This window comes from Rattus norvegicus, chromosome 2, assembly GCF_036323735.1.
Source record: "Rattus norvegicus strain BN/NHsdMcwi chromosome 2, GRCr8, whole genome shotgun sequence".
In the NCBI taxonomy this organism is placed as follows: Eukaryota; Metazoa; Chordata; class Mammalia; order Rodentia; family Muridae; genus Rattus; species Rattus norvegicus.
The window spans coordinates 13,563,938-13,591,137 of NC_086020.1; the positions used below are offsets into that span (position 1 = coordinate 13,563,938).

Genomic DNA, 27,200 nt, shown 5'->3' on the forward strand with positions numbered 1-27,200 from the left:
AGCATAGATTTGGAGCAGAAAAGGAGCCTCAGCAGACATTGAATCTGCAAGCATCCTGCCCTGGGGAATCCCACGATTTATAACCATAAACAATGAAATGCTGCAGTTTATAAACTCTCCTGTGTGAAATGTTGTGATAGCAATATAACACATAGGAATGGTAATACACATCTATAACACCAAGACTCAGGAGGCTGAGGCAGGAGGATGACATGTCCATGGCCAATCTTGGCTATATATTTCAAAATAGATAAGTAAAAGAAATTTTAATAATACATATCTCGAATGATATATCCTCAAGCTATATCAATTTTATTGTAGCATCATTGAAGAATTTATAAAACTAACCTTCAAAACTCTTAACGTCCCTCTTATAGAAAGCAAAATTATTTTCTGTCTTATAGAATAGTGGATACTCTTCAACTCACACAGAGTTTAAAATGGGTAAACACCAAGAAATTGCTAATCAGTGAATAAATAGATGGTGAAATCCTTTCTGAGAAGCATCCAAAGAAATGCAGGCAGAAGAGTTTACCTCAGACCTCTGCCAAGGCAGGAAGGTGATGGTGCCACTGGCATTAGCAAAATCATCAACGAGGTAATGGAGGCCTTCTGACTCGATCTGGGAGATGGTGTAGAAAACACGAACATAACCCAGGGCTCCCCTGGTTCTCTCTACCACACAGGAAACAGTGGACCCCTCCTCTGTCATCTGAAATTGAGTATAAGCAATTTTTAGTGCACCAGTGATGAAATTAACTTTCACGAGTCCTTCTGTTCTTTATTTCATAGTTGTATGACTTTCCATGCCTCCAGACAGGCTTGGGGCCACTACACTATCAAAGTATATTTGAGACCATTTTTTCCTCCCATGCTTATCAGGTACAAAGCAAAAACAACTACATGCATAGTTCGTAGGTAGCTCCTGCCTGCTAGACACAGTGCTAGGTGTGATAGTTACAAAATAGATTTTTTCCAAAATAATGTACAATCCTTCCTAAGGAATTCCTAAGAAGGCAAGAATCTTACAACATAACAAATGATAAAGTGCAGACGGACCAAATCAGGGAAGAATGAATGTCTAGACACATCATCCAGAACATCCTAAGAATGGGTCTAAAAGCATACGTATACTATACTAGGTGCAATCACTTGGGATTGATACAAAGCAAACAAGGTAAATACTTTAGAAATGTCTACCTAGATGTGGTGGCTTTTAATTCAAGCACTTGAGAAACTAAGACATAAGATTAGGATTTCTGTGAGTTCCAAGACAGCCTGGACTACACAGTAAGGCCATGATTCCTAAAATAAACAATTAATTAATTAAATAATTAATTGGTAATAAATTTTTATATGGAGGAAACAAAATATAAAGGATATTTTGTGTTCTGCTTGATATCATTTTAATGCTTTTATTATGCACACTTGAAAACATAACCATATCTGTGTATGTACATATATATGTATGTATTATAAAAAGTAATATGTGTTCTAAATAGCTTAAGACAATGAGTCAAAGCTATATGGACCAAGAAGTCTGGAGTTTTTTAAAAAATCTGCATCCCTCCATAGGGTCTCAGTTCGACTTCATTGTTGCATTTGGATACACAGGGAAAGAACCGCACTGAACAGAGTCCAGTATCTCTCATGCATAAGATTCACTTTGGTGCTGCTGAAAGGTCTGGAGAAAGCCGATTTGGAACGTGTCTACTGGCAGGTAATAGCAGAAATACTTCTCAAATCGAATGGACTTGCCAGGACTTTTTCCAGCAAATCCTGAATATTAAGGAGCAGCAGGAACCCATGTGGCTCTGAAGTAAACAGGAGGGGGCACCCGTGGGTCACCATGACAGTTGTCTGGTGGCCATGTGGTACAAGGTGAAGCAACCAGATAAGGGTCGAGGGAAGCTCTAGGTGTGTCTTCTATCAGTCAGGTTATTTCCTGAAACCAACTCAGGGCGGAAAGTGGCAGTGTGAGAAGGACGAAGGCTGGACACAGATTCAGATGGTGAATCAGAAACACTTGTGGGGCTAGGGCCAGTCTCGCTTCTACTTCCTGCTTCCTGAGCTTTAGCTGCAGTTATCAAGTACACAGAAGCCAATAACAGCACTGACTGCACTTAGGACATCCTGGGACAACGTCCCAACTCTGCGAGACAAGCTCTAAACCAGCAACTTGCCTGAGTCTTTCACTCGTTATCAAACGCGTTTTCTTCGGGGGAGACGGTAGAAAGGCAATTGCTTGCTATTTCTGTGTGCCTACTGTCAAACCGTCATATAATATGTGATCACATGATACATGTTCCCAACTGGTTAAAACAGGCACCCATTGTGCCTTTAGGTGTTGGTGCTGGCAAGATGTACTAGGAATGCAAGTCCATTACCTACACCAATTCCCTTAAGGATGAAATGCTGTTCCTGTGGCTGAGACGGATCTACTACTAAATGATTGACTGGAAAGTGCTCGCCATTGGTCGCCGCCTGAGATAGTTTGTGGATGAGTCTTAGAACCACGAAATGCATGCTACTATATCCATGTCCAGCCCCCAGCATGCTGTCGTTAATGTCAGCACCAAGGAGGCAGAGGAGACTCTCCCTAATAAACAAAGAAGTCTTACACTGACTCCATGATTGGTGAGAATCACTTGAAACAAAGTCTTTCTTAAACTTAGTTCTGATTCGAATGCCTCTTCCTCAAACAACCTTACTGCTAGTCATCGTGACTCTTCGAAATCCCTCGTAATTAAGTTGTATCACTAATATTGCTCAAGAATATGTATACCTTCACCCTTCAAGCCGTTCCTCCCTCCACCTTAAGATGAGTTGCCGAACACACATTTTATAGCTCTGCTTCTCTGTCCTTCTCAGGCACCTCTGAATAGAGCGATACAGAGGAAGTAACTCGCTTTCAGGAAGTGCCAACATGTCAAGCAAGCCCATCTATGGCTTTTCCTTATCAAATTGACAAGGCATTTTTGTAAGAACTAGAGATGAGTTCTAAATATATACTGACTTAATTGAATATTAAAACATCAAAGCGATGTTTCAAATTGACAACTGTGGGATGGATTTATGATTCTACAGAGGCCAGGATTGATCTATTAAGCCTGGAAGTGAAGAGATAAATGTTTTCAAAGACCATATACATGGGGTCTCTATACATAAAATTTGATAAGTGGTATATCAAGACAGTCTGAGACAGTGCAAGTAGTGAGTGCAGACAGAAGGAAGGGACTAAGTACATCCAATTACACTAGATAAAATAGTTTTGATGTCATGATATTGTTTCGATGTGTGGAGAGGGGGGAATGGATGTGAGCTCACCCTTAGCTTTCTCCAACTAACAGACTGCTTACAAAGGAAACATTAGTTTTGCCTAATGGAGTCTCACTGGGGATACAAAGCACAATTAAGGGTAGGCTCCATGCCCAGCAGTAGATGGCCCACACAAAACAAACTCAATGGTATTTTTTGAAGAGCTTTGTCTCATATTGCTTTGTTTAGCTGTTTTTATCATTTAATCTTTTGCTCGTGTATTAGGATTTCAGATGTTTGTGTTTTTATAGGTTTTGCTTTCCAGAGTCTGGGTGTCTCTGTGTGTCTGTATTTCTTATGGGGTGTTTTTCTTGCTTTGTTTTTTATTCTGGTTTGTTTGTTTTTTATTTACCTATTTGCTTGGTTTCTAAATAGAGTGGGGGTGGGAATAGAATGGGGTAAGGTTGGGGGAGGAAAACCATGATCAGAATACATTGTATGAGAAATGATTTTCAATAAAAATAAAGCCCTTTATAAAAAAATAACTTACACACTGAATTTCGCATTTTGTTTTAAGTGTGAGTTAGAGTTCATTCACAAGGTACATGGTGAGCACAGGGAACTATTCCTACTTAAAATAAGCAACAGAAAAATATCTACCAGGCCTCCAACATCTACCAGCGACCTCAGTTTAGCATTCAAGTTATGAGTCACACTATTTCTAGTGTTACAGTTTTTCTTCTGGTTTTAAATAACTATACATGTATCACTTCAGGATGCCAATTAATCTGCAAAACTCTGAGGGCCATCGTTAGAGGTAAACCTGAGTTTCTTCACAAGATAGTATACCACAGCACATTTGTTATAGGATGCCTTAAATGTTTACTGTCTGCATTGTTTGTTGGTCCCCATCTTGCTTCTTAAGCATCGGTGATAGTGTTCTTTGTGTTAGTATCCCCTGATACTGCCTCTCTAATGGGCTCAGTGTTCTCACTACCTGACCTGGTGACTGTGACGCCTTCCAGTCATCCAGCAATGTAGACAGAACTGAGTGTTCCACAGGTAAGGCCCTCCAACCTTAAAGACTAAGGAGGGGGAAAAGCATCAAGAAAGTCCCAAGTGCACAGTATGACCTCCTGTGATTTCCTCTAAGGGCTCTGCTTGGTACTGCACACTGGCAGGATGTACCTGAGCAAATGTGTGATGGGATAGGTGTGGTCCAGGGTCATTATCAGAGCCTCTTCACTGTACACTCATCAGCTCCTTCTGGGCCCTTCTTAAACAGATCATAATGACAGCCAGACTTGGATGGAGATTAAACAAGAACCACACATAGATTCTAATAATACATTACTATATACAAACATTTCATCCCTTAAAAATAGATACCCATGTATTAACAGAGAAATGCTATGTGAAAATACCTCAATTTATAAAGAAGGAATGTGTACATACTAAAAAGCAGGATTCCTGTGTATTTCGACTTCCAACACAATGACAACTGATTTGCTCCAATTGGTCCTCCAAATATTGTTTTTATTTATTATTTGATAAATCAATACATGTTTGGTCATATTCTTTCCCCTCACCTATCTTTGGCCAGTTTCTACCCTCCACCCATTCAATATCATGTTCTTTCTCTGACAAAAAATAAAATAAAATAAACAATAACACAAATAAACAACACACACAGACACACTCATACACACACACACACACACACACACACAGAGAGAGAGAGAGAGAGAGAGAGAGAGAGAGAGAGAAATGCACACACACAGACACACACACCCAGAAAGACACATACACAGATACACACACTGATTCCTCTTTATGCTGGCCGGCAACTCCTGGGCTTGGTATCTGCCTTGGTAAGGATGAATTTTTGTACAATATAAGCTAATAAGCCACTAATTTGAATATGTAAATATTCAATGTTTTCTTCCTGCAAAGGACAGAAAGTAAATCAATCCAAAGATTTACTTAGACATGTGTGAAGGGGAGAACTGCAGACAATCCTTAGAGGTCAGGGAGACTGCCACCTCTACTTTCATTCCTGGCTCAAGAGGAACCTGACTACTGCCCTGTGGACACAGGAACCTAGGAGCAATCAGGGGCAGGACCCTTCCGGTTTCTGCATGCACCCTGAGCTGACCTGGTACCACACCTCTCTTTACCCAAATCCCATCGGGGAGAGAGCTGGACTCTCAGAAGTGTGGAAAATCCTGAGAGCTCAGGAGAGACCACAACTTCTGCTCACATTCCTGTCCCAAGAGGAACCTGCCTAGAGCCCTCTGAACACAGGAACCTAGGAGCAGTCAGAGAGAGGATCCTTCCAGTCTCTGCCGGCACCCAGAGCTGAAAGCCAGTTGTCCTGAACACTGAAACACCTTACCACAGAGGTAAGACCAACTCTTCGGTTCCGAGCAACCCGCCTGGAGCCCTCAGGACACACAAACCCAGGAGCACTCTGGGACTGGACACTTCCCATTTCTGTCTGCACCCAGAACTGACTCGGTCCCACAGCTGTCTATACCCAGATCCCTCTGGGAGAAAACAGGTCGGCAGGGTCAAGCCACTGTCAGAGACAGCAAAACCAGCCAACACCAGAAACAACCTGATTGCAGGGGCAAGCATAGAAATCTAAGCAACAGAAACCAAGACTATTTAGCATCATCAGAGCCCTGTTCTCCAACCAAAGCAAATAGTGAATATCCAAACACAATAGAAAAGAAAGATTTGAATTAAAAATTATGTCTCATGATGATGATAGAGGACTTTAAGAAGGACATAAATAACTCCCTTAAAGAAATACCGTACAACACAAGTAAATAAGTAGAAGCCCTTAAAAAGGAAACACAAAAATCCCTTAAAGAATTACAGAAAAAAACACAACCAAACAGGTGAAGGAATGGTACAAAACTATCCAGGATTTAAAAATGGAAATAGAAACAATAAAGAAAGCACAAAGGAAGACAACCTTGGAGATAGAAAGCCTAAGAAAAAAGATCAGGAGTCGTAGACGCAAGCATCACCAACAGAATACAAGAGATAGAAAAGAATATCTCAGGGGCAGAAGATACCAGAGAAAACATTGACACAACAGTCAAAGAAAATGCAAAATGCAAAAGTCTGCTAAACCAAGACATCCAGGAAATCCAGGACACAATAAGGACAAAGCTAAGGATAACAGGTATAGAAAAGAGTGAAGATTCCCAACATAAAGGACCAGTAAATATGTTCAAAAAATTATAGACAAAAACTTCCCTACACTAAAAAAAGAGAGAGAGATGCCCAAAAACATACAATAAGCCTTCAGAACTCCAAATAAATTGGAACAGAAAAAAAAATCCCTCCCATCACATAATATTCAAAACACCAAACGCACAATGCAAAGAAAGAATATTAGAAGTAATAAGAGGGAAAAGGTCAAGTAACATATAAAGGCAGACCTATCAGAATTACACTAGACTTCTCACCAGAGACTATGAAAGCCAGAAGATCCTGGGCAGATGTCATACAGACCCTGAGAGAACACAAACGCCAGCCCAGGCTACTATACCCAGCAAACCCTCAATTAACATAGACAAAAAACAAGATATTCCATGACAAAATATCATTCCACACATCCAGCCCTACAAAAGATAATAGGTGGAAAACTCCAAGACAAGGAGGGAAACGACATTCTAGAAAAAGGAAGAAAGTAATCTTCTTGCAATAAACCCAAAAAAGAGAGTCACACAAAGATAATTCTACCTCTAACAATAGAAATAACAGGAAACAACAATCACAATTATTTAATGTCTCTTAACATCAAAGGACTCAATTCCCCAATAAAAAGACATAGACTAACAGACAAGATATGGAAAGAGGCTCCAGCCTTTTGCTGCATACAGGAAACACACCTCAGTGACAAAGATAGACACTACCTCAGAGTAAAAGGCTAGAAAAATAATTTCCAAGCAAATGGTCCCAAGACACAAGCAGGAGCAGCCACTCTAATATCAAATAAAATTGACTTTCAACCAAAAGTAATCAAAATAGATAAGGAACAAAACTTCATATTAATCAAAGGAAAAATCCACCAGGATGAACTCTCAATCCTGAATATCTATGACCCAAATACAAGGGCACCTACATTCATAAAAGAAACTTTACTAAAGCTTAAAGCACACATTGCACATCACACAATAATAGAGGGAGACTTCAACAGCCCACTCTCACCAATGGACAGATCATGGAAACAGAAACTAAACAGAGGCACAGTGAAACAAACAGAAGTTATGAACTGAATGGACTTAACAGATATTTATAGAACATTCCATCCTAAAACAAAAGAATATACCTTCTTCTCAGCACTAAATGGTACCTTCTCTAAAACTGACCATATAATCAGCCACAAAATAGGCCTCTACAGATACAAGAAATTTGAAATAATCCCATGCATCCTATCGGATTGCCATGGACTAAGGCTGGTCTTCAATAAAAACAAAAACAACAAAAATCCCTCATACATGTGGAAATTGAACAATGCTCTACTCAATGATAACTTGGTCAAGGAAGAAACAAAGAAAGAAATTAAAGACTTTTTAGAATTTAATGAAAATGAAGGTACAACATACCCAAACTTATGGGACAAATGAAAGCTGTGCTAAGAGGAAAACTAATAGCGCTGAGTGCCTGCAGAAAGAAACAGGAGAGAGCATATGTGAGCAGCTTGACAGCACACCTAAAAGCTCTAGAACCAAAAGGAGCAAATACACCCAGGAGGAGTAGAGGACAGGAAATAATCAAACTCAGAGCTGAAATCAACCAAGTAGAAACAAAGAGAACTAAACAAAGAAATCAACAGAACCAGGATCTGATTCTTTGAGAAAATCAACAAAATTAACCAGACTAACTAGAGAACACAGAGAGTGTGTCCAAATTAACAAAATCAGAAATGAAAAGGAAGACAACAACAGAATCGGAGGAAATTCAAAAATCATCAGATCCTACTACAAAAGCCTATATTCAACAAAAGTGGAAAATCTGGATAAAATGAACAATTTTCTAGACAGATACCGGATACTCAAGTTAAATCAGTATTAGATAAACCTTCTAAACAATCCCATAACTCTTAAAGAAATAGAAGCAGTTATTAAATGTCCTCTGACCAAAAACAAAGCCCAGGACTATATAGTTTTAGTGGAGAATTGAATCAGATCTTCATAGAAGACCTCATACCAATACTGTCCAAACCATTCCACAAAACAGAAACAGAAGTAGCACTATCCTATTCCTTCTATGAAGCCACAATTATACTTATACCTAAATCATACCAAGACTCAACAAAGAAAACTTCAGACCAATTTCCCTCATAAATATCTATGCAAAACAACTCAATAAAATTCTAGCAAACCAAATCCAAGAACACATCAAAAGGATCACCCATCGTGATCAAGTAGGATTCCAGGGATGCAGGGATGGTTCAATATATGGAAAACCATCAACGTAATCCACTATATAAACAAACTGAAAGAAAAGAAAAACAACACACGATCATCTCTATAGATGCTGAGAAAGCCTTTGACAAAATTCAATACCCCTTCATGTTAAAAGACCTGGAAGGATCAAGAATTCAAAGCCTAAACCTAAACACAGCAAAGGCAATATCCACAAACCAGTACCCAACATCAAACTAAATGGGGAGAAACTTGAAGCAATCCCACTGAAATCAGGGACTAGAAAAGTCTGCCCACTCTCTTCCTACTTATTCAATATAGTACTGGAAGTCCTAGCCAGAGCAATCAAACAACAAAAGGATGTAAAAGGGATACAGATTGGAAAAGAAGAAGTCAAAATATCACTATTTGCAGATGATATGATAGTACAGTTAAGTGACCCCAAAAGTTATACCAGAGAACTGCTAAGCTTGATAAACAACTTCAGCAAAGTAGCTGGGTATAAAATTAACTCAAACAAATCAGTAACCTTCCTCTACACAAAGGATTAATAGGCTGAGAAAGAAATTAGGGAAGTGACACCCTTCACAAAAGTGACAAATAACATAAGATACTTCAGTGTGACTCTAACCAACCAAGTGAAAGATCTTTATGACAGGAACTTCAAGTCTCTGGAGAAGGAAATTGAAGAAGACCTCAGAAGATGGAAAGATCTACCATGCTCATGGATTGGCAGAATTAATATAGTAAAAATGGCCATTTTACCAAAAGCAATCTACAGATTCAATGCAATCCCCATCAAAATTCCAATCCAATTCTTCATACAGTTAGAAAGTGCAATTTGCAAATTCATTTGGAATAACAAAAAACCCAGGATAGCTAAAACTATACTCAGCAATAAAAGAATTTCTGAGGGAATCACCATCCCTGACCTCAAGCAGTATTACAGAACAATAGTGATAAAAACTGCATGGTATTGGTACAGAGACAGACAGATAGATCAGAGGAATAGAATTAAAGACCCAGAAATGAACTCACATACTTACGGTCACTTGATATTTGACAAAGGAGCTAAAACCATCCAATGGAAAAAAGATAGCATTTTCAACAAATGGTGCTGGTTCAACTGGAGGTCAGCATGTAGAAGAATGCAGATCGGTCCATGCTTATCACCCTGTACAAAGCTTAAGTCCAAGTGGTTCAAGGACCTCCACATCAAACCAGATACACTCAAACTAATAGAAGAAAAAGTGGGGAAGAGCCTCAAACACATGGGCACTGGGGAAACTTTCCTGAACAAAATACCAATAGTTTATGCTCTAAGATCAAGAATCGACAAATGGGACCTCATAAAACTGCAAAGCTTCTGTAAGGCAAAGGACACTGTAATTAGAACAAAATGGCAAGCAACTGATTGAGAAAAGATCTTTACCAATCCTACAACTGATAGAGGGTTTATATCCAAAATATACAAAGAACTCCAGAAGTTAGACTCCAGAGAGCCAAACAATCCTATTAAAAAGTGAGGTACAAAGCTAAATAAAGAATTTTCAGCTGAGGAATATAAAATGACTGAGAAGCACCTAAAGAAATGTTCAACATCCTTAGTCATCAGGGAAATGCAAATCCAAACAACCCTGAGATTCCACCTCACACCAGTCAGAACGGCTAAGATCAAAAACTCAGGTGACAGCAAATGCTGGCAAGGATCTGGAGAAAGAGGAACATTCCTCCATTGTTGGTGGGATTGCAAACTGGTACAACCACTCTGGAAATCAGTATGGAGGTTCCTCAGAAAATTGAATATAGTGTTACCTGAGGACCCAGCTATATCTCTCTTGGGCATATACCCAAAAGATGTTCCAATATAACAAAGATACGTGCTCCACTATGTTCATAGCAGCCTTATTTATAATAGCCAGAAGCTACAAAGAACCCAGATGCCCTTCAACAGAGGAATGGACACAGAAAATGTGGTACATCTACACAATGGAGTACTACTCAGCTATCAAAACAATGACTTCATGAAATTCATAGGCAAATGGATGGCACTAGAAAATATCCTGAGTGAGGTAACTCAATCACAAAAACAAACAAAAAATAAACCACACAGGTTATGCACTCAGCGATAAGTGGATATTAGTGCAAAAGCTTGAATTACTCAAGATACAATCATAGACCACATGAAGGTCAAGAAGAAAGACAACCAAAGTGCGGATGCTTCAGTCTTTCTTAAAAGGCGAACAAAAAATATTCATAGGAGGGGATATGGAGACAAAGTTTGAATTAGAGACTGAAGGAATGGCCATTCAGAGCCTGCCCCTCCTGAGGATCCAGCCCATATTCACAGAGCCACCAAACCTAGACAATATTGCTGATACCAAAAAGTGCATGCTGACAGGAGTTATCTCCTGAGAGGCTCTGCCAGTGCATGACAAACATAGAAGCGAATGCTAGCAGCAAACCACCGAACTGAGAATAGGGTCTCTATTGGAGGAGTTAGAGAAAGGATTGAAGGAGCTGAAGAGGCTTGCAACCCCAGAAGAACAACAATACCAACCAACCAGAGCTCCCAGGGACTAAACCACTACTCAAAGAGTACACATGGACAGATCATGGCTCTCGCTGCATATGTAGCAGAGGATGGCCTTGTTGGGAATCAATGGGAGAAGAAGCCCTTGGTCCTGCCAAGACTGGACCCCCAAAGAAGTATGTCAGGGCAGGGAGTCAAGAAGGGGTTGGTCGATGGGTGGAGAAACACACTCATAAAAGGAGGTAGGGGATGGGAGAGAGGGCTTATGGATAGGAAACCAGGAAAGGGAGTAACATTTGAAATGTAAATAAAAAATATACAATAAAAAATGTGAAAAAAAGGAAAGAAAAAAGAAGTGTGTGAAGGCTCTTTTTTATACTTAAAAAACATGACCTGGGGCGATCAGAACTAGAATAATGCTTTGTTTCCACACCACCCCTTCAAGTAGTAAAACCACATCTATAGCCTCCTGACATGCTAGACAAGTGTGATCAAATACATGCCATGAATGAGGTTTAAACAGAAAATTGTAATGGGTTTGTGCTGTATTTAACAATGTTTACCTACAAAACTTTCGTTTAAGTGTCAAGAGTCTATAAGAATGAATCATGTAGGATGCTTGGCTAAAAAAAAATACTATTAATGATCACAAATATTAGATATCATCCCCTGAAGTTTTGTTACTTTAAAAACAGTTCCTCTATGTGTGGGCCCATGATCAACAGAGTCTTCAAAATCATGTTTATGCTTTTGCCCCGCCCCCATCTGACATCTGATTCTGGAATGCCATCCTGAATCAGGAATGAATTTGACATTTCTGACACATTTGGAAAAGCCCTGAACTACTACAAAATCTCATTATTGACAAGAGTCAAAAGATAAGAATATATGTGTGTGTGTGTGTGTGTGTGTGTGTGTGTGTGTGTGTGAAGAGATAAAATATATATATTTACCTAATTATCATATTTAACTAAAATGACTTTAGAGTCTTGACACAAACACTGAGGCCAGTAAATAGATCCATCATATTTGAAGCCGCCTTAATTCTGTTTCACACTAGAAACAGTCTCTTCAATTCGATATACCCTGTTTTGTTTTTTTTTAATTCATTTTAATTACACATAGGTATGTGAACCTGAGTGCAGGTGCCTTGGAGGCATGAAAGGGTGCTGGATGTCCCTGGTGCTGGAATTCTGGACAGCTGTAATCCGCCCAATATGGAAGCTGGGATAAAACTCAGGTCCTCTGTATGAGCATTTCATATTCTTAATCAGGGGGCCATCTTTGTAGCACCTGTTCTTAACTGGCATTTGGCTGAATATTCATTTGGAAGATCAATGGAAGTTCAATGGACGATCAGCAGTAGGAGTTGTCAAGTCTGTTTGCTCAGAAACATTAGTTGAGTGAAATGTGAATCAGGTTTTTTAGTTGAAACAGAAAATTAAAGCTAAAAAAAATTACAAATCTAGTTTTTGTTTCATGTTTGGGCGATGTGTTGTGAGGGATGGTATCATACTGGTATAATACTAAAGGAATTATTCATGAAATATAGTAGTAGGTACTTAAAACAGTGAAGAAGCATTCTTTTTCTACAATGGTCTTCCCCAGCCATTTCTAAATTGATTCTTAAGCCAAGTATATAAAAACATAAATCAAAGTATTAGTTATAAGATGTGAGTCTAACAAGTTCTATGAACTATTGTGAAGCGGTAATTTCACCAGTTAATTACATGGAGTACATTATTTTATGATGTGAGCTAAAGAAGAAATAACGTAGAAATTGCAGAGCTGTAACTAACAGCATGAAGACGGGAGGGACATGGTAACAGCATGGAGACGGGAGGGACATGGTAACAGCATGGAGACAGGAGGGACATGGTAACAGCATGGAGAGGGGAGGGACATGGTAACGTGGGTGGGCACTGCGCTGGGTCTAGCAGGATCAGCCAACATCTCAATACAGACCCTGCCTGCACTCCAAACATCATTTGAAACGCCTCATCAGAACTCCAATCCACCCATACATTTATTGACTCTTATTATAATTTCGTAAGCACCTGTGATTTCCTGGGGCATAGTGCACCTGAGTAAAGAAGAAACAGGGATCGGGTTGCCATCCCACAGTCAAAAACTGACTCAGAATTGTTCCTGCAGGGACAAAAATGGAGAAGAGACTGAGGGAGGGAAGGTTCAGTGACCAGCCCAAATTGGAATCCAGATCAGGGGTGGAGGGGGGAAGGGAGGCTCTAAGGCCTGACACTACTACTGATGCCATAAACAGGGACCTATCATGACTGCCCTCTAGGGGCCCAACAGGCAGCAAAAGAATCTGACGTCAGAGGCCATGGACCCCTGTGGTTGAATTGTGAAAGGGCTAGAAGAAGCTGAGGGGGAGGGGGACCCCATGGGAGGACCAGCAGTCTCAACTAACCTGGACCCCTAAGATCTCTCAGACACTGAGCTGCCAATCAAGCAGTATACATTAACCGATAAGAGGCCCTTGACACATATACAGCAGAGAACCGCCTGGTCTGGCCTTAGTGAGAGAAGATGTACCTAACCCTCCAGAAACTTGAGGCCCCAGGGAGTGGGGAGGCCTGGGAGGGTAGAGTGGGGTGGGGACATCCTCTTGGACATGGGGGAAGGGAAATGGGATGAGGAACTGTTGGATGGTGAACCAGGAAGCAGATAACAACCGGACAACAAAGAAAAGATTAAAGATAATTAAAGATAAATAAAACTAAGGTATTAAAATTATGCATTTAATTTATGAGGTACATGTATATTATACTCATAATCTTGTCCAATCTAACTATTGTTGTTGTAAAAATATAAAAAATAAAGTGCAGTCTTTTATCTCCCACTTGGTCTGTCACCTCAGAGCCCCAGGATATCTGCTAAGTCTCAGTCAGCAAAGCCTCTCACCTGCTCTGCTCCATCCCATATCACTCAGGCCTCTCTCTGAGGCTGGCAGCAACCTCTCTACCCATCCAGTTCCCAAGGCAGGTTTAGCTTTCCATGCTAGAAACACACATCCCAACTCCGTGGCAGCCCAGACTCCCTTACACTTAAAGAACACACAACACAATAACCTCTGATCCAATTGATAAGACATAATTGCCCACCTAAGCATACAAAGCCCGGTACACATCCATCCCTTAAGAACATGCACAACAACCTGTAAAGATACAGCGTGGAGTCTTAACGTCAGCCTCCATGTTGTCTCCCGGCTAATCTCTCCCTCCTCCCCTCTTCCGTTCCCATCTCCCCTCCCTTGCTTCGAACTTTTCTCCTGCCCATCCTTCCTTCTCATCCAATGAGAGGCCTCATTCTATCTCGTACCTGCCTCACCTGTGACATCATCCCACATTTCACCCTTTTTTTAATGCAAGGCTGCAGTGCCTACTTAACATTATTTTTTAAGATTTATTCATTTATTATATATAAGTACACTGTAGCTGTCTTCAGAAACACCAGAAGAGGGCATCGGATCTCTTTACAGATGGTTGTGAGCCGCCATGTGGCTGCTGGGAATTGAACTCAGGACCTCTGGAAGAGCAGTCAGTGCTCCCAACTGCCAAGCCATCTCTCCAGCCCCACATTTCACCCTTTTTGTCGAATTAAAAACAAAAACTTTTCTCTCAAATATAAGCTGAGCACAACTATTATCATTTTGCAATTAAAAGCATAAAATGTATCTAACACCCAGTCCAACACTTTATCAGTTAAACAGAACATTTAGTTATCCACTCCAGCTTAAGAAAGGCTTAAAATCTATGTTATATCCTGGCTACCTTGTATACTATCTGATAACTAGCCAATAAAATATGTATTTTCAGAGTTAAACAGCGTAATAGGCTATGAGACTATAATCAGTCTTCAACCTCGTCAGAAATCTGGTGGTCTAGTGGTTAGTGTTCGGAGCTCTCACCACCGTGGCCCGGGTTCAATTCCTGGTCAGGGAAACAGGGGAAAAGCCGCTGAGAGACAACACAGAAACTGACGTTAAGACTCCACGCTGCACCTTTACAGGTTGTTATGAATGTTCTTAAGGGATGAATGTGTACCGGGCTTTTTATGTTTAGGTGGGCAATTATATCTTATCAATTGGATCAATGGTTATTGTGTTGTTTCTTTCATGTGTAGGTTTAAGTGTAAGGGAGTGTGAGGCAGCTGGGCTGGGCTGCCACGGAGTTGGGATGTGTGTTTCTGGCATGGAAACTTGCCTTGGGAACTGGATAGGTAGAGAGACTGCTGCCAGGCTCAGAACGAGGCCTTTGGCAGTGTGATATGGGATGAAGCAAAGCGGGTGAGAGGCTTTGCTGAGATTTAAGATATCTAGCAGGTATCTTGGGGCACTGTGGTCCAAGTGGGGAATAAAAGACAGCTTTCTATTTTTTATAATTTAACAACAAACTATAAAAACCTATTTTTTGCAAAGACTTGCTATCAAATGCAGGATTTTTTTTAAAATAGTGACTGTCTTCAGAATTAGCAGCATTAGAAATTGAAGGAATTTGGGTTTTCAATTTGTTTTCTGCTTGCTTGCTTGCTTGATTTTGGCTTGCTGATGTGTCATGAGAATCTTCCTGGAGAAGATGAAACTAAGGGTAGGGGTATGTATGAGGTGTGGACTCTCACCACAGTAACAAAAGCAAGCTAGGCAAGGCAGGCTAAGGAAAAGTGAACTGGATCTAGGAGAGACTTTGTGAGCATCCACATAAAGAGTATCACAAGAAGAAAGACAGGAGATAAGAGAACAAACATGTATCATGAAAGTGTCTCATGACACATGCTGTCTTAAGACATTTGTGCATTAACTGAGTGATCTTCCAGCTATGAAAAATTATCTATCACTTCATATGTACCCAAACACATTCATTCATATGACGATTGCAAACTACTAAAGCCTACACAGGAAGATTTACAAAGGGAATATGTCCCCCTGGGTTTGCCACATTCAAAAGCCAATAATCATGACACCGAACCTAATCAAGCATACTGAGTTCTGGGGTACAGAATTAGATCTAAGTCTGAAGTGGAAGGGAAGGAAATATAGGAGTTCAATGTGTTCAGAGTATATTATATACATGCATGAAAATGCCCTTATATAATCCAGTATTGTGCTAATGAATATATGACAAAAGGAAACATTAAAAATAATAAATGTAAAAACAAAGTGAGAAAAAAATCAAAGAAATTATGGTCACTTTCAATATTTCTGAAAATAAACCAAGTAGATATTAAACTTAAGGTCATAAGAGACATAGAGTAAATAAAGACTTCTCCAATCTTTTTATTTGTGGAGCCTGCATATTCATAAATTCACTGAGAAGTCCAAAGAGTTTCTGCATATGTTCGTGAAGTGTGGAGTTCTCCATGATACTACAAATGTCACCATGAAAAAGTAATGACTAACAACTAATTGCAGTGCAGCCGTAGCCTGCCTGTCAACCCACTGTCAACCCACTGTCAACCCACTGTCAACCCACTGTCAACCCATGGGCTTTCACATGTCCTTGAAAGCTTAGGAGGAAGTGAGAAGGCCAGTACACCAGCCTAATGAACCATGTGAATTGAGTAATAACTATATATTCTAAAACAAGGACAAACTAACACAAAGCAGCATTTTCATTTGCGACTCTCTGTGTTCTACCTGAGGCATTCAGAGAAAAATCCAGCCTTGCATATATAACTGGAAAGCAGTGGCATCTTCATAGGCCTTTAGGATAATTATTGTTACTGCAGCACTACACCAAAATTTGAAAAGTGGAAGTTTCTTAGAGATTAGTGCCACATGAAACTTATAAACACATTGTACTGCATTTCAACCCACTGCCCACCATGCACTAGGAATCAATCTTCTATCCCTGCTATGATAATTTAGGACATTATTAGCTTACTGAGTTCTTCATATCATCCACATGCTAACATATTTAATTATGCAAAACAATCACACTGGTATAGATCAACTGGCAACATTGTCTCAAACATCTGCAGTATTGGAAAGCAAACTCACTTTGGCTGATAAAAGTTTCTAAAATTTAGATTTTTTTTCATGTGAAAGACTGAAGTTTTTATTGCCAACCAAAACCATGATCTGTTTTTCTCATAATCAATAGCCTATTTTAGGAAAAAATATGCCAAATTCCAAAGTCTGCATAAACAGTACTTGTCAACCATTTTTCCCCCAAGAAAAAGATGAGATCATCAACTAGTACTGCTCATGATTCAAAACTGTGTCTGGGACTTTCTTCACTTACCCACCATGTCTGTGCATGTGAGTGCTGTGCGTGTGCAGGTGTGTGTTTATGTGGTGTACCTATGGGAATCTATGTTTACACATGTGTGGCATGTGCATGTGAAGACCTAAAGTTCATGCTGAGTCTCTACGGTAAAGCGCTCCACTTTATTTGTCGCTACAGGGTGGCTGGCCAAACACAAGGCTCACAGATTTCTGCCGCTCTGGCCTACGCTAGGCATCCAGTTGTCTGCCTCTTGAGCACTGGGTTTCAGGTGGCTGCCACACCTACCTAGTTTCCCGTGGGTTTCGAGTCTTCACACTGATAAGGGCAAGCACTCTAACCACCGAGAACTTCTCATAGGCAACCACCACATTTGTTTAGGCGCATGAATGCATGCATACATGCAGGTGCATGTGTGAGTACAGACTTGAGCAGTGTGGAACAGGTTTTGAGTCAAACGTGGGTCCTCTGCAACAGCAGGGTATGCTGACTGCTGACAATCTCCCCTGCTCCCTGACCATAACGCTTTGGCAATGCAACAGAAAACCTCATCCTATGTCGTGGAATATTTGAAAAACATGTATTCATAGTTTGAGACCTTCAAAACTTAAGGTGTTTGCCACTAAGCTCGATGTCCCGAGTTTGAACCCTGAGATCCAGATGGCAGAATAGGAGAATTGACTCCCACGGGTTACCCTCTGACCTCCAGAGACACAGCATGGCACATATACACCCGTACACAATAAAAGATAATAAATAAATAATAAATAAAAAGAAAGAGAAAGAGCAATTTAAAAATCATTATCAACATATGTGTTATTTCTCAAGTTTACAAAAACACCTGGAGATCTCTAGTCTTGTGGTTGCCACACAAACTAAGAGGGCCACATAAAATTTCAGAGATCTGGTTGTCCCAATTGAAGCTACAACGAGTTCTGTGAGTTTTTCAAGTTCTACTCATCCTGTTTTGCTTAATCATCCAGTTCACATACATGTTCATCCAGACCTCCTGGCATCAAGTTTCGAAGCAGAAGGCTCTCTTGGTTCTTGGCAGCCTTTTCTGGACATAGAGCATTTGCCGTCACGCACAACACCTGGGAGGCAGTTTCCTGAGCTCTCCTATTACTAATCAGCAGAGGTGATCACATGTCCTTGAAAGCTTAGGAGGAAGTGAGAAGGCCAGTACACCAGCCTAATGAATTGAGTCAGCCAAGATTGCTGGTAAGAAACAAATGCAACCAAGTTGGGAGAGCCCTATAAAATGCTGCCTCTAGAAGAACAAAAGCATACTGAAGTAGAATTTCATTTTTAATTACTCATATAGGCTTTCAATATTTATTTCATATCCATATATGGTACCCAAAATATGAGCCAAATTAGAGGTGGTGTATAATTACTTATAGAGTGATAAACTTTAAAGCTAAATTGCTAAGAGCCTTTTGCTTTTTTGTTATTGTTTCTCTCACCTCAATAAGGCCACTTAAGCTGCAATCTACCAGGAACAAGGGCTGAGATTTCTATGTGCAAATGTGGATCCTATGTACTTTGAAAGCTAGTTCAACCGCGGACAAATCCATCCACAGTGAACGATTTACCGTGAAATTCCCCATCTCCCTACTAACCTCGGGTATACAAGCCCCGGTGAAGCCAAACAGGCCATTGGCGTTGTCACTTTTCTGTATCCTTAGCCGAGCGGTAGTGTTTTCCTCAGAAAGCTGAGCTCCGCCATACACAGAGACCAGTTTAAGAAGGAATAATTCTTCTCCTTCCTCTTCACTGTCATCTCTTGCAGCAACAATGAATGACTTGTTGGTTTCTCCTTGTCTGAACTCCAGATACCCAGAAATAGGGTGCAAATCGTTCCTTGCAGGCATAGCATGAAGTTCATAAATCTCTTCGGGAGTCAGTTTGCGCTCATAGGTTCTCACATCCTGCATCCAACCTGTGAATCTGTCACCGCCATCCATCCCTGCCCCAATTCTCAGGATTCCAGGACCTGAAATCAGATGTGCGTTTAGCTGTTACGACAGCTACTATCACCTATCACAACCTAGAAGTGTGGTTCAGAAAGCAAGGTGATTCCACTGAAATATGTCTGGAAGAAGGAAAATTTGGGCACAACTAAAAAGTGATCATAAATAAATATTATCTTCTACGATGATACAAAAGAACTTGCAACATAATTGCTGGATTTTGTGATCCTTCAATACAGAACCTGCCTTCAAAATCATATGATGGTTACTTAAAAGTAACTCACATCAGTCTGTCAAAATCATTTATGGGCAGAAAAGTAAGTCAACACATTCAGACACACATCTGTCTACCATGTGTGCTTGTGTGCTGTACATTTAGCTGAGTGAACCTGTGTCTCGGACACTTTAAAGTTACTTACGGAACTAAATAAGGACAGGGTTAGTTCTGCTCCGAAATTACAGATTACCACTCACAGAGAGCTTGAGAGCTCTGCGTGTTAAAAATTCATCTTGGGTTAACTAAAGTAGTGATTCTAAGGGAGTTCTTGTTTCTACAGGCCAAATACATCATTTTTCCCCAAAACCTAAGTGAATATAGAAACCAGAAGCAATTCTTAAAACACTACATTCAATCATGAAACACTACAGTGACAGTACACAGCAGTATGCAGCCCGGCTGTATGTCACCACATCTCCGCAGTCCTTTGTAGGATTTTGTCCATTTAGAGTTCAGTTGACTTGGTTTTGACTTTGGTTTTTGGTGTTTTATAACAGGATCTCACTATTGCTTCTGGCTAGCAACTTGCTAAATGACCCAGGTTGCCTTGTTGTTCGTGATCCTCCTGCCTCAGTGTCCCAAGTCCATACAGTCCACAGTGAGTTATCCTAAGAGAGGGTGTGTGATTTGGCTCAAGCTAACAAAGATCATCCCTTCAAAGCCAGGCCCAGCATCCGCTGGTTCACCTGCGCTAACACAGTGCTGGAATCACTTTTAGATCATATCTTCTCTTGAAGGCTTTTCTGTCGTTTTCCCATTACCCTTCACCCTCAGACACGCTGAAGGAGAGTTTCCCAGATACAGTGAACTGTTTCACAGTTCCAGACCTTTGCTCATTCGTGTATAGGAACAGTTCCTTCCCAATCACCAACTAAAGACAACGTTCCTATCATTTCCTTTCTTCCCACAAAGTTTTGTAGTGATCTGCTTGCACATCTCTTGCCTAGTGCTTGTTTCTGATTCCCCCCATGCTGAAGACTTTGCACCCTTCATTTCCGAAACACTCGACTTAACAGTGGTCTTGGTAGGCACACAGCTTTACTAGAGAAAACATAAAGTCAAGTTTCAAAACATTTGCTAGCTCTTTCTTTGACCAAACTTTCTAATTGAAGAGTTGAGCATTTTTCCTATGCAATGTACTAGTTACGATGCAGACACTGTCAGCAATAGTTACAATACGAACACTCACCGTCAGTAATGGCTTCTCCTTTCAGACTCTTTATGCCTTTGGGCATTGCATTTCCATCCAGATAGAATTCAATTATGCCATCATCTAAGATGATTAAAACATGAAGCCAAACACCATCCTCTAAATATTTCATGGCAGTGCTCTTGGCAATATATGTAACATCTGATCCAAAAGTTTTATAATGAAGGGACAGGGTCACGTGGGTTTCATTCGTTTGGATTTTTACCCCATAGTAGATGCTGCCATGACTGTCATCCTTCGCTATGAGAAATCCATTTGTATAGGCATTAGGCATTACCCACGCTGAAAATGTAAAGTTGGCAATTGTGTTGTTCCTGGAGGGCTGGTACTTGGGATCAACTGTCCCAAATGCACCCTCTAGTCCACTGAAGTACAAGACGTCTGTTCCACTGTGGCGATGTCGCATATGTGGTTGTAAAGGCACAGTGCTTGGAAAAACCCCTACCAGCAGGAAGTCGACCATTGGTGGCAGGCCAGCAGGGAGCTCTCTGGACAGAACTTCCCAGCCAACCCTTACATCACCAAAGACACCCTGCTGTCTCAATACGGTGAAGTTGGCAATATAAGACATATCGTCTTCTGAGAGAACATCTTCAGCCACTTCTCTCTCTAGACACTCTGGATCCAAGATGAAAACTCCAAACGGATCATCGTTGAATGGAATCATGACCGTTACCTGAAGGTCAGTTTCTGCTAGTTGGCCTCCAGCACCTGTAATTCAAAGGCCAAAAGTTAAATACCTTTTAGTCTAAGAAACAAAATGGCAGTAGGTTTTACGGACAAATTTCTAGTTGTTTACTCATTATTGGTACATAATGGCATCATATTGCTTTCACAACATTTCAAATAACATCGATTAGCATATCCATATTAATAATCTGTCAAGCCCCTACCAAAAATAAATAAACAAAAATAAACCCCACCAACCAGCCAGCAACAACAAAGGAAGATTTTATGCTTAAACTGAAAATGGTGAGAAAGAGGAAGCCTCCATCCATGAAATGGAATTTTCCTAAGACCACAAAAAGTGAACATTCAAGGCTGAGGGCATAGTAAAATGACCACAGCACATAATTAGCACAGAGCCCGAGACTCTATGCCTAAGATAAATGAATAAATAAACAAGAAACACTAAGTCAGTTACTGTGTCCCATACCTCTAACCCCAGCCCTCTAGAGATGTCGCCGGCAGGGTCCAGACCTAAGGTCAGCCTGCACTGTGCAGTGAGGCCACATTTCAACAAACAATGAAATAAAATGTTACCACTGGCAGCACACCAGAGTGGACTCTGCATCATATTTCCAAGCCAACCTGTACGTCAGCAAAGACATTCTGTTGTATCAAAATGGTCAACAAAAACAAGGGCTAGCTAGGGTGTACACCAATGGTAGAGCACTTCCTAATATGCACAGGCTTAGGGTTTGACTCCCAGCACTACAAAAACAGAAAAAAAGACAAAACAACAACAAAAAACATCTGCCAACAAGGTGCTTTGACATTAAAATCAGACAATAATAACACACTTGACTTCCCTGGGTTTTGTACACAATTCTATTTAAGTATAATCTATAAAGTTTTGGTGGTAACATAAGAGATGGAAAAGGTCTGTACCTGAAATATTTACCAGCCTTAGAATATAAAATTCATTGAATTCAGGAATCCTATCTGGGAAAGCACGGAGAATTACTGGTTTTGTTCCTTCTCCGTCTGTGAAGTTAACAGTCCCTGATGTTTCATAGAATTCTCGTCCAGGCTGCAGAGAAGCATTCTGGAACAGATGCCAAGCCACAGAAACATTGCCGAAGTGTCCTCGGTGCCGTAAAATCCTGTGTGAAAATGAAACAAAAGTGGTGTTTTTGAAATGTGTATGTAGTGACTATGACTTACAAAGGCATCTGTGCATTTTCTATTTATCTCCAACCTAGCTAGCTAGTGTGCCAGCTCACTGAGAAACCACGGAAAAGACAGACAATCTTAGAATCTCTTCAAAGCCAATCAGCATGGCAAATTCTAAGCCCAAGTTAAAAAAGAGGTTGATAGTAATTGGCAACGTTTTTCATAAGAAAAAAGAATCTTAGATGCAAGAAGTCACACGTTGCAAATTCTATGAAGATTTTTCCCGAAGACTGAATAGCTGAAGTCCTCTAGTCTTGAAAAGATAGAACATGGAGGGAGAAGGTGAAGGACTCGAGTTCTGTCTAGCAGATGAATGGTTGTCATGGTTAGTTTCTTAATGAAAACTATTATAGCAGAACATAAACAAAGTCACCATTAATCCCACTTACGTTTGAATCTGTATAGATTAACAGTGTTTCCATTTCCCCCACTTAATGGTCTCATTTTTTGCATCCAATTTTAACTTTCCTTATGCAAATATTCTTACCAAAATGCATTTGTCTTTCCCTCTTCCACCGCTTTGTCTATGGGCTCCAGAGAAAAAACACCATTCGGGTCATCATTGGCTTCAATTATGATTGTAGCTACCCCATATTCATAAACTACCGTGTCACCTAAGTTAAACACAAGAGAGTCAAGGTCATTTTTTTAAAACTATTTTTTATTTTAACAAAATTTTTTATCATGTATTCATTTTATTCACTTAAAATGTAAGAAATATACAACTACAGATATTAAAAGGCTTCCGGAACGGCTCAGTTGGCAAAGAGCTTGGTGCATGTGTATGTTTCCCATTCAGATTCCAGCCCCTGAATAAAAGGCAAGGGCGTCTGTAACCCCAGCTGGGGGACCAGAGGCAGTTGTATGCAAAGGGTTGGTGGGTCAGTCAGCATAGCTGAAGTTGCAAGAATGAGGTTCAATGAGAGACCCTACCTCACAAAACATGAACAAACCACTAGAGGATGACGTCTAACAATGTTCTCTAGCCGCCACATGCATATACATGGGTGAGCACACACACACACACACACACACACACACACACACACACACACACAAGTAACCATGTGTGTGTGTATATACTCCCAATCTGTGCACATTAAAAGGCAATAACCAGCAATAGCAATAACCACCCAGTGACCAGATTCTATTTATTAAATAACTTTCTTAAAATCAGGGCTTCCAAAAGAACTGGATAATTTCGGGACTGTGGCAGGAAAATTCCACACTGGGCTTGGAACAGCTTGCCAAAGCAATGCTTGAAGCATAAAAAGGACAAAAGACAAGGAAGTCATGCTGAATAGATTACCACTAGGCAAATCTGGATGAAGGTAATCATAAACTTAAGTGATGGTAATAAAAGTCATCACAACACTAAATAGAAATTACGATTTTATTCCAATAAATATCAGTGAAAATTTGAAAAAAAATTTTGAGTAATAACACGGCTACATAATTTCATGTTAAGAAGCCACAAGCATTTATTAATGACACTAAGAAGTAAGCTTGTAGGCCACCACTTTAATTTAACCAAAACAAAGGGGCAAACCAAAATCCTGACAAGGACATACTAAGAACACAGAACTACTTCTGTGACGTTATTACCAAGGGTAAAATACCTACAGCAAATAAAAAAGAAGCATCAGGCAAACTCAAATGAGTTTGTGGCTTTGCAGGGATCGTGAGAGCCCAAGAAAGACTATGGAATTACTTTACACTGAGAGGATTGGAGGAAGGTTACTATTAAGTGAAGTGCATAATTCCAGATTCCAGATAGGAGAAGTAAAGAAACCTGAAAGGTGACAGAGGTGACAGTTTGCACTGATACCAGCTGTGCTTCATTTCAGACATGAAAACGATGTAGCTAAATAGCCAGGAGCAAATTCCCCTGGAACATGAGCCACGTTGATTTTCCCAGAATTTTACCACATTGACCTCTGGCTTACACTGCACAGAAAGGTTCAGTGACCATCCTCTTCATGTCATGGTTTTTGTCATGAGCAGTTGTGGATGACAGCAAAGGTGGACCTGGCACAACTACTTACCAGAATAGAAAACCAGAGATGACCCAGACCAGTATTGATTTACCTGTGGAATTGAACAGGATTATATAAAAGGGCTCGTCGGTTTCTGGGACTCCATCCTCATTGACAGATACAGACACACTCTGCTCTCGGCTTCCAACCTCAAACACGAGGGTTTCCCCTTTCTCAACAGGTACGAAATCTCCCTCTCCTCCTGAAGCCTTTCCATCCACGGTAGCATATTGAACAGTGCAGGCCGCGTCAACAGATCCATTTCTGAGAACTGTAAAGTTGGCAGTCTCACCCTCCTGGACTCTCACAACAGAAGGCTCTGAAAAAGGCACAGAACAGAAATCCTTAAGCCTCTTCCAGTCTGTGCGCACATTTTCAGATCACTCTCGATTTTTCCCTGCCATCTATAGGAAATGCCTGGACTCGGCATTTCCTCTGCTCCCCTCTGATATAAGCTCCCTCTGAAGGTGTCAAGTCTGTATTCCCCCTTGTCCTAATGCTCCACAGTACCAGTGTCTCTGTCAACTAAGCTGTCAGTAAATATCATAAGACATCCTTTCTCTTCCGACTGCAGCCTCATGTTAAAGGTCAGTTCCTTGAATTAGAAATCTCTCGTTTCACTTTGCTATGGTAGTTAGAAAAGAGATAGGTATAAGACCAATTTATTAATTTTCAGGTAATAACCTGAAAGCTAAGAGTGTAAATAGAATTCAAAAGGCTCAGGACACTACTAGATCATAAATTTCATCTATATACATCTTACAAAGAAAGAGACTTCAAAGAATTAAAAGTTTGATTAAGTCTCATAAACGTAAGTAAAAGATGCTTTTGGAGCAAAGGACAGGTGTAGAGAAAGCAGTACAATGATAAAAGGGGGGATTCTTTTTTTTTTTTCCCTACTGCAGAAAAGCTTTAATGCATCTTGAGAGGGAGAGCATAAGCTTACAATGCGGAGACGGAGAGTGAGGAATAACCGTCCCTTATATAGGAAACTATCCTCGCCTAGGACGTGTCACTCTCTGACTGGTCGCTGCCAATTATGCCAGATGACGTACCAAAACGTACGTGTCCAAAAGGGGGGATTCTTAATTAACATGCCCCTTAACCATCAGCTAATGTAACCAGTGACCACCCTTAAACTCTGTTAGGAAGCGACTCCCCAGACAAGTTCCTGTTGTCTACTCAAAGAAAGGCATGCTGGGGGATGAAAAGCAAGGAGCGAAGCTGCCAATTGCCCTCTCTTGTTTTCACTGTTTCAGAAGGCCCTAAAAATAAAAATGTTTAAACTCAAACACAGAACACCGATTATCAAATGAATCATGAAATTACACTTGACTATACTACAAATTGACTACATACAGAAAAATGTAATTTAATTCTTCTTAAACCTATGTATGGGGGCTGGAGAGATGGCTCAGGCAGTGTAGAGTACTTGTCACTCTTGCAAAGGAGCCACGTTTGATTCCCAAGATGGGTCACAGCCATCCTAACTCCTGCTGCAGGGATCCGCTGTCCCCTGTGACCTCCACAGGCAAAAGGCATGCGTGTGACACACATGCATACATGCTGGCAAAACATAAAACTAAATAAGACCGTCTCAGAACGTGTATATTATTTAAGACCGACGCAAACTCACTCAAACAAGACAGCAATACCACCTGCAAAGTAAATGGGGTCGTCGTTCCTGAGAATCCTCAGGGAGGCAGTTGTCTGATTTCCAGTTTGAGCCCCTCCAGTGGCACTAAGTAGGATAATGGTGAATTCCTCCATCTCCTCCGGAATCTTTGGCAAAATGGTACATACTTTAAGTCAAGTGAATCGTACTCCAATTACATTATGCACACTTGTTATTTGTCTTTTGAAAGCTCAGTTACCACTGCTAAAATTCATTTTCATTTCTAAGATGACGGCTTCATTAAAAGTTTTCCCATGAAACTCAGATTGCCCTAAAATCATTTCAATATTGTTCTTCCAAACAGCCATTTTATTGCAGCTGGCTACAAAGTAGAAGGGAAATACGTATGTTTTGACTTAAGTAAGGAAAACCTGGCCATACAACAGAGGTTTATATTGTTTCCATAAGAAAATGGAAACAAATTAACTGTAAGGAAAAAACAGACCAGAAAACCAATGTAACAATTGAAACATTTCCAAACAGAGCACTAAGGGTTGCTGGGCTGTTAGCTCCCCAACTCTGTCTTCAAATTTTCTGGAAGGTTCCTGAGGAGGTCCAAAGACATCCTCACTTCCATGGTCTCTAAAAGATGAGATTTCCACTTCTCTGATTCTTAAATGCCCAAACGGATACTATTTTTCTTTCTCATTGCC

The 27,200-nt window shown here is 40.4% G+C and overlaps 1 protein-coding gene across 2 annotated transcripts in view; it reads right to left on the reverse strand.

Annotated features, from left to right (window-relative positions):
- The window catches only part of Adgrv1 (adhesion G protein-coupled receptor V1), a 580,259-nt gene that overhangs the window by 496,789 nt on the left and 56,270 nt on the right, over window positions 1-27,200 (reverse strand). For both annotated transcript variants that reach the window (XM_039103389.2, XM_039103390.2), the window contains 7 exons: window positions 26,531-26,654; window positions 24,925-25,191; window positions 23,324-23,450; window positions 22,552-22,766; window positions 20,920-21,651; window positions 19,103-19,476; window positions 536-712 (listed from right to left, as the gene is read on the reverse strand). In XM_039103389.2, coding sequence (XP_038959317.1) covers window positions 536-712; window positions 19,103-19,476; window positions 20,920-21,651; window positions 22,552-22,766; window positions 23,324-23,450; window positions 24,925-25,191; window positions 26,531-26,654 — 2,016 coding nt within the window. The remainder of the gene's footprint in view (window positions 1-535; window positions 713-19,102; window positions 19,477-20,919; window positions 21,652-22,551; window positions 22,767-23,323; window positions 23,451-24,924; window positions 25,192-26,530; window positions 26,655-27,200) is intronic.